We start from the raw sequence: 12,657 nt of genomic DNA on the forward strand, positions 1-12,657 counted from the left end.
ATCATATGCACAAGACCTGACTCTTAGCCATAATCTGATTGAAGGGTATGTGACGTTTAGGTGACTTGGAATCGCATTTGGTCTATGACTTTAAATGTCAGCTAAGATTTGCTTATACCAGTGTTAGACATACCAGCCATCGGGCTGTGCAGGTCCCACATGATGCTTCAGAGGGTGGGCCCAGCAGTGGCCTAGCCTGGAGCTCTGGCTCACCTCTTTGGAAGTGTTGCTTAGAGAATGGCTGTAATTCCACAGAAGTGTTTGTTCCAGGTGTCCCCAGAGGAGGAGATGTGTAGGTGAGTGCTTCCTTATAAAAATGGAGGAGATGGTGTGCCAGGAGCTGCTGCAGCAGGAGTCAGTCAGGAGACGGGTACTCTCACATGGCAGGCAGAATCGGCCTGAATTCTTTGCCCCCTCACCCTGGCACAGGTTGTCTCACTGCATCAGTAAGACCAGGTCCGAGTGGACACCTTTGGGGTACACATGGTACTCAGTGGGAGCTCCAGCTAAGGCCAGTAGCCTCTAGGTAGCAGATGTCTTTTGGTGACTATTGAGACACAGCTGCCCTCCTTCCCTCCTCCAGTTTCTAAATTGCCTTTAAAGGAAGCACAGCACACCTGGCCAGTGTCAGGGAGCCAGGAGAGAACCCCCCCCGAGTGCCCATGCACACACATATCTAATCAGGCTGTGAGAGGATGCAGGGAGCTGCCTGGAGACTGCACTCACGTCCTCGCTGGCTGTCCCTTGGCATGGCTTTGGCAAACAGAGGAAGCAGAAGGAGCTGCTGCTATGTTTGTGGTGCTCTGCAAAGCATTGATTGATACAGGCAGCTTAGGAAGCCCACTGTGTTACGAGGTGTAAGGCAGGTGAGTGTCCTGGGGGGCAAAGGCTAGTGTGTTACTGGAGCAGCAGCTTACTCACCACACTGTCTTCATTTGGTCACAGAGAGTCGTGCCAGCTATGGTGGTCCAGGTAACCTTCTGGGTACTTGAAATATTAAAACCTCTGCTTTGTAAACACAAAGCTTGTTTTGCTTGATATTTTCTCTCTAACAAATAAGAGGACATCTAATACTTCCCAGAAGTGGCATCTGGCAATTCTGAACCTTAGACTTGTGGGCTACCTCTTTGTTTGGGATTTGAAGAGCAACTTGCCAGGGTTTTGGTTGTGGTTTGTTAGTTTTTAATGTTTTACCAGGTTAGCAAATGGATGGTCCTGAGATTAGAATAGCCTCAAACACTTAGTTAAGTCATCTTACTGCTATCAGGTAGTTCCTGTGAGACAACAATTGCTTGTGAGGAGTCACCAAGGGAAGTTTACAAAATTATTACCAAAGGCAGAATTAAGTATAAATGTCCTGGGGCCATGAAGTCCTTTCCTTCTTCGTTCTTCTGTCATTTTGCTTTTGAAGGGATAGCAATGAAGCTGCTCTGCTCCCAAATGCCTCCTTTTCAAAGTGCTGCCCTAGCAGACAGAAGTGGCCTCTCTCTGCCAGCACTAGTGAGTTCAGTTAGAACCAGAGATGCTGGAGGCCTGCAAGGGGACAGCAAGCCTGTGCCTCCAGCATGAGCAGAGCTCCTTTCACTGAGCATCCTCACAGCCTCTTCCCTCAGGCACCTGCTGACCAAGCACACCGTGCACTGCTGAGCCTGATGGCAATGCCATTACTGGTGAGAGTGAACACAGGCTTCAGATGCAGCACAATCTGTTGTCAGAAGAAAGGTACCTTGAAAACAGCCTTGTATTCTGACCATATCTTACCTGGGAACTATTTCTAGGATTCAATGCAGGGTTTAAATCATTTTCTAAGCCATGAGTAATTGATGTACATCTGACAAGTTGTACCAGCTCTGTACTTAAAGTATCTAGAAACAAAAGAATGTAGATTTTCTATTTAAATGCTGCATCCTCTTTTGGGTGGTTAGGGTTCCTGTCCTCAAAGACTCAAGGACAGAGGTCCATTGGGTTGCATTATCAGTGACATCATTCCTTATCAGACAGTAGTTTTCAGTCACCTAAGTCCCAGAGACTCTAATTGTGCGCTGCATTCTGAATTATAGGTGTGATGCACCAAGGAGTGGCCCCTATGGTAGGGACTCCAGCACCAGGTGGAAGTCCATATGGACAGCAGGTGAGCTTCCCATTTGACTTTCTGGGACTCTACATAATTCCAGCCCTCTTCTCTCTCAGAGCATATGTAGAGTGTCTTTTTGCCTCACCATGTGGTCCCATGCTCTTCCAGGTGGGAGTTTTGGGGCCTCCAGGGCAGCAGGCACCACCTCCATATCCCGGCCCCCATCCAGCCGGCCCACCTGTTATACAGCAGCCAACAACGCCCATGTTTGTGGCTCCCCCACCGAAGACCCAGCGGCTTCTCCACTCAGAGGCCTATCTGAAATACATTGAAGGGCTCAGTGCTGAGTCCAGCAGCATTAGCAAATGGGACCAGACCCTGGCAGGTAAGTAGAGGCCTTTCTAAAATAAGCCTTGGCAAGATACACACTTCCTCACCATCCTCGTGTTGCTCTTGGTGTATGATATCATAGGATAAACACTATCCATGGTTGTTATGCAAGTAAATAAATCATATATTTAATAGAAGGGTTTGGAGCTTCTTTGCATATTAATATTATACACTGAAAAAAATTTTTTTGCCGAATTTCAAAGTTTTGCCACAGATATCACTGCCATCTTTTTAAGAATATTCTGAATTTTTCTGATTATTTTTCAAGCATATAGATGCATTTGGGCAAATTAAAAATTATTATTTTGCCTCAATGGGAAAAAAAAAAAAGATTGGAAAATGTGTTCCCATTAAGCTAAAAAGCTATTCATTTAGTTCAGCAGACTTAATATCATTTCAGTACATATGAAGTACTTGCCTAGTTTCTGGAGAGAAATTTGCAAGTTTCTACTGTTCTCCATTTCTAAACCAAATTTGATTTCTTTCAGGAGTGCTAGGTATGTTTGCCCTCCCTTCACATATTTACCTTTGAAGTAATTATTAAATACCAGGGGTGACTACAAGAAAATATTCATGATCTGATCTTTCAGGTCTTTGCAACTCTTATGTTCCCACTCTAGTGGAAAAAAGAGTTAGATTAAATCACGCAGCTCTGTAGTGAAGTCGTTATAAATTAGATAATTTCTGAAATGCAGAGCACAAAGAAACCGTGAGACAGTCTTGCCAAGGATGTTGCCAACGGGTAGTCTCAAACCAGAGTGAAATATTTTTCTAAAAACCAAGGTGCCTAATAAAAATGATACAAGAAATTTGCTTGGAAATAGTCTGCAGAGGTGAAGTTCATAATATTTAATTCTGTGTTTGATAAATCAGACTTCAGGCCTGAAGAAAAATTGGTCACCTTAAAATTTCAATTTATATTTATCTGTACTTTTTTCAGCTAGAAGACGTGATGTCCACTTGTCAAAAGAACAGGAGAGCCGCCTACCCTCTCACTGGCTGAAAAGTAAAGGGGCCCACACCACCATGGCAGACGCCCTCTGGCGCCTTCGGGATTTGATGCTCCGAGACACCCTTAACATTCGCCAAGCATACAACCTAGAAAACGTTTAATCTCATCAATTAACGTTTCTTTTATAGAAGCATAAAGAGTTTTGTGGAACAGTAGCCATTTTAGTTACTGGGGGTGGGGGGGAGGATCAAAGGATGATAATTTTTATTGCATTTTATTGTACATCACAAGGCCATTTTTATATAAGGACACTTTTAATAAGCTATTTCAATTTGTTTTTGTTATATTAAGTTGACTTTACCAAATACACAGAGATTTTTTTTGCATATGTTTCCTTCGTTTAAAACCAGTTTCATAATTGGTTATATATGTAGACTTGAAGTTTTATCTTTTTACTTGTTGCCATGGAACTGAAACCATCAAAGGTTTTTTCTTGGCTGGGGGTTTTTGTTTCTTTTTTTTATAAAAGAACAAACAAAATGAAAAAAACACACACGACAGTTTACAGATTAGTTTAAATTGACGGTGAAATGTGAAGTTGGTCCTAGTTTACATCTGAGAGAGGGGAGTGTACTTGTGTCTGTTCCTGTGCCCGAATATCTTAAGCCGCTTTCCACAAAAGCTTTTCCTAACAGGTGAAGTGGAAGGTTGTTCCTTAGGTTGTAGCTGTTTGGCAGACACGGGACAGCTTGCCCTGTGGACCCTGAGGCACGCTGCAGGGGCCCGAAGTCAGTGCTGTGCACCCTTCTGCAGCCGCACCTTTCGGTCACCGGAGGGAAAGGCACGTCTTCCTGTGCTCCGTAAAACGTTTGTGGCGTCAGGGTTGCAGAAGATGTGCACAGCCCTGAATTGTGTTTAGTTTTGGCAGGTAAGTTTAAGGGTACTTTTGATTTGTTTATAATGAGTTCACAGTTTATGCCTATTCATGTTAAATAATTTAAAACTTTTAAATTCGGTACGTTGGAAAACATTGAAGTTCATCTCGAAGAAAGCATGGAGGTGTGCGTGCATTTGATTTCCTTCTGAGCATAACAGCTGACCTAACAGAGGGAAGGGAGTGTGTCACCGGGTGTGAGCTGCATCAGAAGCATAGCTGTGAACGGCTAGATCACTTGCGTAGGCAGATGTTCTGTTATTCTTTATTTCCTCATTATCAGATGTGGTAGTTTTTTTCTCCCAGTTTCAGGGTTGTAATTCTCAACGGGAAATTTAAGGCTTTCTAAAATATTTCAGATGGAGCTTATACTTTTGAATTTCAGGAGAAAAGAATCAAAATTTAAGAAAATGCTCACTAAAAAGACCATTACAGATCCCAAACCCTTGGGCTTGAGGACCCTCTTCTATGACCCTAGAATAAACATTTGGAGGCAGTGTATGACGCTCAGACAGGTAGAAAGCCTTCACCAGAGAACATGACTTCACTTGGGGACTATAGTTTTGAAACCTGCTTCATCACAGCAGGGTGGTTGCCTTTGTGGTGGAGTTTCCAGTGCTGTTTGCAGGTTGAGAGTGACTCTGAGAGGCTATCTTTTTTCTTTTAGTCTGGTATGGATCAGTACCTGGATGTTTAATTACCATTCTTTAAATCATGAGGACAAGAGTATGGAAAGGAGAAGAGTCTCTTGTGTCTAGATACTTTAAGTACAGGAGGCCCTTGTAACTTAATTGCCTGTAGTCAACCACTGGATCTCAATTTGCATCAAGTATTTTAAATAATTTTTTTTTAATGTATTGCAGTTGTATGTCAGTACCTTATTGTTAAATTGAATCAGATCAAGAAAGCCTCAGTCCTTGTTCTTTGGGTCATTGATTCATATGGACTTTATATCACAATCAGATTCTTTTATCTCTAGCCATCCTTGAATTACACCAAAGAACCTGAAATTTAATTTTGGTTAAGTTATTTATTTATTTCATGCATTCATTTTATTTCCCTTTTTAAGGTCTGGGTGAGACTTCTTTCGGAAGCCTCTAAAAACTCTTCACTTTGGGCTACATAGGGCATTGGAAGCCAGAGCACTCCTCCTCCAGGCTCCCTGCTGGCACCAAGAGGTGCTGGAGGAATCCTAGATCCAGCCAGGGTGTCCCTGAGGCAGTGCAGAGCTGGGCCAGGGGCCACCAGGCAGGCCTTAATCAAGTTTAAAAAAGAAAACAAAAATATATATATATATGTATTTATTTTAGAATCATGTCTTTCTGTATATTAACTTGGAGTATATCAGTTAATATTTAGGATACACAATTGAAAATCTGCCATCTAGAATTCCATCCTTAACTCCAAAAAAGAAAAGGAGAAAAAAAAAAATCCTAGCTTAAGAAAGTAAAAGTGAACTATACATCTTTTTTTCATGAGTTTTTGGACCTGTAGTGATGTGGCTTAGAAAGTATAACTGCCTAAATGTCTTCAAAAATATAAGTTCATGTGGAGATGTCTTTTGTTCATGTGGGGGACAAACCTTTAGGTTTAAAATGGTATGTCTGTCAACCAACTAATTTAAAAGGCCTTTTTTTTTTTTTTTTAAACCCACCCTTCCCTTCCTCTGAGGAAGAATGGGGGGGGGGGACATTTATTTGTGTAAAATCTCCAAGTTGGTATTGATGACTTTTCAGCTTGAACATTTTCAGACCTGATTAAAACTTGGTTTGTTCAAATTTCTGTATCAAAAAAGGTTTGAGTGGTAACCAGTCTTATAACATGTATGTATCATATGTTTGTTCATCTAAAGCTTTTTAACCCAAATAAAAATGGAGTTTGCAAAGTGATTGGGATTAACCAGGTTTGGTTGTTCTGTTAAAGCTTGTGTCCAGTGTTAGTTTCAAGCAGATTTCATTCCTGCAAATGCTGATAGCATTTGGACAGAGACACAGCTGCCATTTTAAGGGAAAAAAGAAAGCTCCTTGGGTAGAGATGAAGGTCAGTGTCCAGAACCCGGGTTCAGGACTCAGGCTGTGTTAACACAGAGGCTGAATGTAGTCAGACTACAGCCTGCAGTGCCCCATGGCAGCCTCTCAGGCTGATGGTCAAGGAGTTCCTAACATGGCTTCAGCAGGGCCAGAGATGCAGGTCGAAGTTAAAATTGAAGAGAGAGTGTTGCAGAGGGCGGGAGGTGAGAGCAGTATAATCCACTCCAAATCGCTTGTATGTGTATAGAAGAGGCAGGTGGCCCAGGTGTGTCTTTAACATGTTTATAAGCCCTTAAAACACAACCACACTTTTAACAGAAGGTGTTGATAAAATCAACCAACTGTTTTCCTCTAACATCACTTTGCAAATCCCTCTGGTTCTGTTCTCTGAGAGTTTAGGGCTATACTGTTATCCGTGCTCCCGAGCATATTTTGAATGATCGTCAATACAGGAACATTCCAGCTGAACACTGTGCGAAGAGATAGTGCTGAGCGTTACCCTGTGCCTTTTTAGTTTGGAAATGTGCTAGGCCAGCTAAATGAAAGTTCAGAACTGACCGGCTTAACAGATTTTATCTTTCCTCAGAATAGATGTGGTATTCATGTGTTGTGGATCACAAATAAATGTGGCAAGAAATTACAAATTTAATACACATTTGAAGACTAAGCCCTAGTATTGCTTTACCAGGAGAGAAATCGCTTTGGAAAACACCATTGTACAGAGAGAGATATTGTGATTAAGTTATAACATCACTGATTTAGATAAAACTTCCAAAATAGGACTGCTAGAAAAACAAAAATAGCCATTTATTGTTTACTATGTGCCAGACTTTCCATATTACTTCAGATAATAGAGTGAGGCTCCAAAGCCCATATTCTTTCCCAACACCACAGTGGAGGTAGATTTTTAACAATAAGTGCTAATTAAATATTGGTCATTACAAAATAATTGCTGTAATTTCTGAAATTTGGGTTATCGTTTATTAAAATTTTTGCCTTGTTATCGGTAGGGGGCACTACGGTCCTCCAGTCAGCACAGAAGAGCGCTGTTCTTTTCACTTTAAATCATTAAGTTCCAGTGTCTGACGAGTAGATTACATTGCTAGTACCAAAAACTCACTACCATCGAGTAGATTCCGACTCATAGTGACCCTATAGAGACCCCATAGAGTTTTCCAGGCTGTAAATCTTTACAGACTGCCACATCTTTTATCTCCTGTGGAGCGGCTGGTAGGTTCACACTGCCAGCCTTTCAGTTAGCAGCCAAGTGCTTAACCACTGTGCCATCACCAGGGAGGGCTCCTTACATTCCTAGTAGGGGAGTTAAAAAGCCATTTGAGGTAAAGTTAAAAAGGATTGCACCTGGTTAACACAGATCTGTCTTACTCTATAGCATCCAAACTAACATGCTCTGAAAGTTTCTTCAGTTTAATAGTCAGGCATTGGCCTGCCAGCTGAACGGTCTTCTGTCCTTCAGTAAATCAATTCGCAAATGGAAAGCAAATGGAGAGGAAAACCCTAGGGCAGGTTAACACAGAACTCAGGCTAGTGGTTCCCTCTGGGGCAGAAGCAGGGGGGTGAGCCAGGGAATGAACCCACAGCCAATGATGCATGTTGGCAATGTTCTTGTGGAGAAGCTGGGTAATGGTCTTACTAGTTTACTATCAGTTGTTGTAAAAGGTGCGTATGTTACATGTTCTGTACAGCTGGGGCAGGGCAAGGGAACATGAAATAAGACCACCCAACTGACAGAAAGGCCTTCACACCACAATTTTAATTTCTCATGCAGCAGTCAGCTAACACGTCAGGTTAGGTTCACCACGAACTCTTCAGGTGACACAACTGCACATGAGACAATGACAAACCACATTCCTCCCCCGTTGCTGCCAGTCTCCCCTGACTTTCACCCATAAGCTATTAGCTGCTAGTGACTGAGCTTGCCACAGGTAGTGCCTTGAGTCTGAATAGTCATCTTTTATGTTCACTGAATTGGTTCTAACACAAATGAACTAACTTAAACGAGAAAAAAAATCCTTTGAGAAACTTTTTAGAGAGATGTTTGTAGCAGAGATCATTAGCTTGAGGATACCCTGTGGCTTTAAGCATCTGCTCGCTTATTCATGAGCAACAGTTAGAAACTACCTTGAAACTTAGTCCTCTCTGACAGGTGTTTTCCTGTTGGAAGGGCTGTTGGATGTGGTTCTCCAAGCCTGGAAAGATGCCTGTGCTTTTTCACCAGCTGACCCAAACTTATTCCGGGTCAAAGTGCTACGTCTTTCCCCATAGACCGACCTTCTGGTTTAGTTCCAGGTTGTGAATGCTTCACACTGGGTACGTTCACTTTATTACAGAAGGAGCAACTGTGTTTCTCTAGGCAGCTGGATGACAGCAGCAGCCGCACACAGACAGCGTGCACCCTGCCGCCTGCAGTCCTCACGGAGGCCCAGCCCTCCTAGGTCAGGAGCCAAGCCAGGGGCGAGGCTATTTCTGTTCACAGAGCACTTGCCATGAGTCAGGTGTGCACAGTCAGGAACTTCGAGCACTCTAGCGAAATGTTTACAATTTGGGAGCCAGCAGAAATGTCAGAATTATTGATCCTGGTAAATGATCTCACAACGGGCAAGGTCTTTTATGTCATGATTAAATTTGAATCCTGCAAAAAAGTAAAGAAGGTTATCGTTTGTTGTCTAAAAACAAAGGACTTCACAGATAATTCAGACTGCACTGGAAAGCATCCTGGTTGATCCTTGAATTATTTAAAAATATTTCAAGGACTAGGTTCAGTGGGTGGGTATATTTTAGGAGGACACAATTTTTCCTCAAGTGCTGTGCAACAGTAAGTTGGGGAGCATTGAGCAGAAACTAAAACCATGAACATTCTTGTAGAGCCAATTCTTGGCACAAGCTGTCTAAGAACAAGAGCTCTGGAAGGGACGTTTTTAAAGGCGCTGAAACCAGTGGTGAAGTCCCCTGTTCACTGTATCGACTGCTGAACTTCAGTCTCCGATGCTTCATTGTCCAGCCTTCTCTCGTACTGTCTTTCTGAGGCTTTTCTACGGTAGACATCATCTGTATCAAACAAAAACTTTGCTTAGATTTTTAAGAAACCAAGGAATTAAAAATACTCAGATCTGAGAAAAGCAGTTCAAGCAACAGTCCAGGTCTCTCACCTGTTTCTGAATCTCAGCGTTATTGTCTAAATGTCAAACTTAATTTCAAACAAAACGAGTTAAATAAGGACTGTGTTCAGGGAGCCCTGGACGTTAACAGGGTAAGAGTCATGGCTTCAAAGACAGGGTCCCTGTAACCATCAAGCAAGTTCCTTTCTAAGTTCGTAGCACACCTCTTAGCAATGTTTTAAGACCTCCTCTTTTTTGTTTCTATTCTGCTCTCTGAAATCCTCCTCCTTAACGCAAACCTGGGTCCCTAAAGGCACCTCTTGCCCTGCTGCTCTGCATGGTAACTGCTCCCTCTCCCACACCTGGGAACCTCAGGGTCAGGAGGGAAGGTCAGTTGTCCTTGCTCTCAGCTGCTGCTTTTCCAGGCTTGATTCTCTACCCTCATGTAAAAAATCCTTTGGGACTGATGCTAGCTCTGGAAGGCAATCCGCTCTCCATCCCGCCCCTCGGTCCCTGAGAACTCTGGCATCTAGCTCAGGCTCCTTGACCCTGTCTGCTCCCATCTCCCCAGGCACCACCCCACCAATGGGGATGCGGCCTTCACCTCTCTGGCCTCATGGCCAGGTCCAAAGCTTCTGCCATCCGCTTGTAGTGCCCCTTTGAAGTAAATAAATTCAAGCATTCTGCTCCATGACCACAACTGCTGCCACCCTTCTAGCCCTTCTGTCCTTAGACCCCACCAACTTCCTCCTTAAGCCCTTGGCCCCTGTCTTCCCTCTCAGCCCCTTGTTCTCTTCCTGCCCAAGACAGCAGAAATTCCTCCACTCTCTCGTCAGTGTCTTAACCTCTTGACAGACCCACAAAACCCCAACCACAATGAATCCAACTTGCTCTCTTCTCCCAACCTCACCCAGCTTGCTGCACACCGCAGAGCCAACTGGCACGTCTAACTGGGTGCATGGTGACACCAACAATCCTGTTCCTCTAGCCGTGACCCTGACCCCCCAGTGCCCAGAAAGTCTGACTTCACAGAAGTCATCTGTGAAAAACTCTTCGAGCTAACTTCCAAGGGCTACACCTACTGCCCTGCTTTGATCTCAAGGCCCAAGGTATTTCCAGCCTCTCCATCCCCTCCGGATCAGTATTCGCATATCAAGTCTTTCCCTTCCTGATACGTTTTACCTCCAGAATCTTCTTCCTTCAAGACTCACACTTGTTCATGGCTCTCCTCCTCACCTCTCTGGCCACTCTTGGTCATCCTTAAAATGTCAGGGTTTGACTCTCGTCTTTCATCACCATCTGCTTGTGAATGACCCACAAATCCCGATCTCTGGCCCAGATCTGCATCCTGAGCTTCTGATCTGTATAACCATCTCCAGCTCAGCATGTCCAAAATGGAGCCCAGGATGGGCCTGCCTGTGTTCCCCACCTGGAGATAAGGTACCACCCCTGCTCCAACTCTGCCACCAGAAGCCCCGCCTCCTCCCTCACCTTCAGAGTACACTCAATCACCAAGCCCTGTCAGCTGTACCTCCGGGGTGCTCTCAACCCCACCCCAGAACAGGCCATCTCAAGCCTGGACACCACACAGCCAAAGTGTTCCTGCCAATCTCTTCACTAGGAGCTATTCCCCAGACATGTAATCTTCTGCTTAAAACCCTTCAGCGCTTTGGATTCCTAGTTCTCCAGTTCCTCTGTGGCCTTACCCAGGCACATTTCTAACCACTTCAACCTCCACCCTGCTCGCCAGCCTGTCCCGCAAACACAAAACACTCCATCTCGCTGACTCCAGCTCCTGGCTAACACGGTAACTCCTCCAGGAACCCTTCCCTGTACCATCACAGGCTAGTTGTGGGCCCCACCCAAGATGCCTAAGCCCTGCCCCTCTTTCTGTGTCACAGCACTGATCATACTTTTTGGTGACTGTCCTTACGATGTCTTTCCCATTAAAGTTCTTCAGGAGTGGGGGACCCTCTGCCTTGTTCATTGTATCATCTCAGCAAGCTAACTCATAGGAACCTTGTGTGTGGCAGAGTAGAAATGTGCTCCATAGGGTTTTGAATGGCTGATTTTTCAGAGGTCACCAGGCCTTTCTTCCAAGGCACCTCTGGGTGGACTCAAACCACCAACCTTCCGATTAGCAACTGAGCATATTAACCGTTTGCACTGCCCCGGGGCTCACATATCCTCTTACAGATGCTCATTAAATATTAATAGATGAACAGAAGGCATAAAAATAGCATTAGAAAGTGCTAATGTAATAAAATGAGGGCTGCTAATTCCAACGTGATACAGTGTTTCAGAAGAGGGGCAATGCAGAAAGGGCCTAGGAGTTGGAACAGCCTTCCCCCAAAGAAGTGCTCAGCAAAGCAACGCCAGGCGTTCTTTAACAATGCTGGGCATCTGACCACGGGCCAGGGACCTGGTGGCAATTAGCTAAGCCAGGCAGACCAGCTTCCTCCAGAGTCTGGACTGAAGAGTTCAGAGGGGGCTGATCAGTAGTGAGCAGTTTTCCTGAGTTCTCTGGATCCACTCCTTGGAAGTCTGTTCCTCGGAACCCAAACAGTGTCACCAGCATGGGCAGGTAGGACAGGCTTATGACAGGGCGGCCTGACTGGAGGCACGTGCTCCCCTTCCAAGTGCAGGAAAGATCTCAAGGTTGAACGTCAATGTGCCTTTGTCGCCCGCTTATAGGAGAACCGGGGCCGGTCTCCAAGACCGAGCGAATAGAACTGCACTTGCCCTTGGAACAAGGGTAAAAGCAGCTCGGCTCAGAAGCGCTGAGTGCAATGAGCTGTCTGCAATCTCATGGTACTCCCAGGGAAACGGGGCCCCCGCTGCCGCATGCCTTCCTGAAATGGGACCGAGGCTGCCTCACCCCACTTACAGAAGGTCTCCTGTCCGACGCGCACTCTGATCATGATCCACTCCATCGCTGCTCCGAGGACAAAAAAGAAGGGCAGGAACCTGTAGGTGCCGAGTCTCTCGCTCCTGGGAACCCATTGCAGAACTCGCCTCACCTGGGCCCTGGAGAACATGCTAGACCGAGGTCGTGGAGATGGGTACGGCGGAACCAGGCGCGATTGGAGCTGCTCCTGACCCTGCGTTGGTGCGCCTGGGTTGGTGCCTACCGACAGGATAGAGGCCGCCCCGCCAGC

At 44.9% G+C, this 12,657-nt stretch overlaps 2 protein-coding genes across 28 annotated transcripts in view; one reads left to right on the plus strand and one right to left on the minus strand.

Annotated features, from left to right (window-relative positions):
• Positions 1-6,239, plus strand: part of PBRM1 (polybromo 1) — a 125,737-nt gene extending 119,498 nt beyond the window's left edge. For all 27 annotated transcript variants that reach the window (XM_064274414.1, XM_064274416.1, XM_064274410.1 and 24 more), the window contains 3 exons: positions 2,061-2,131; positions 2,243-2,459; positions 3,405-6,239. In XM_064274414.1, coding sequence (XP_064130484.1) covers positions 2,061-2,131; positions 2,243-2,459; positions 3,405-3,577 — 461 coding nt within the window. In that variant the 3' untranslated portion in view covers positions 3,578-6,239. The remainder of the gene's footprint in view (positions 1-2,060; positions 2,132-2,242; positions 2,460-3,404) is intronic.
• A 924-nt stretch (positions 6,240-7,163) lies between these two features.
• Positions 7,164-12,657, minus strand: LOC100663127 (ubiquinol-cytochrome c reductase complex assembly factor 5). Its single transcript, XM_003409849.4, has 2 exons — positions 12,387-12,657; positions 7,164-9,449 (listed from the first exon to the last, which is right to left on the minus strand). Exons 1-2 carry the CDS (start codon positions 12,535-12,537, stop codon positions 9,355-9,357), a joined length of 246 nt encoding a protein of 81 aa, XP_003409897.1. The 5' UTR covers positions 12,538-12,657; the 3' UTR covers positions 7,164-9,354.

The sequence above is a fragment of the Loxodonta africana genome, chromosome 22 (genome assembly GCF_030014295.1).
Source record: "Loxodonta africana isolate mLoxAfr1 chromosome 22, mLoxAfr1.hap2, whole genome shotgun sequence".
Classification (NCBI taxonomy): domain Eukaryota; kingdom Metazoa; phylum Chordata; class Mammalia; order Proboscidea; family Elephantidae; genus Loxodonta; species Loxodonta africana.

Coding starts and splice junctions, on each gene's coding strand:
- LOC100663127 (XM_003409849.4), bottom strand. CDS start 12,537: ATGTTCTCCAGGGCCCAGGTGAGGCGAGTTCTGCAATGGGTTCCCAGG. Junction 9,450..12,386: donor CGTCGGACAGGAGACCTTCT/GTAAGTGGGGTG, acceptor TGTTTGATACAG/ATGATGTCTACCGTAGAAAA.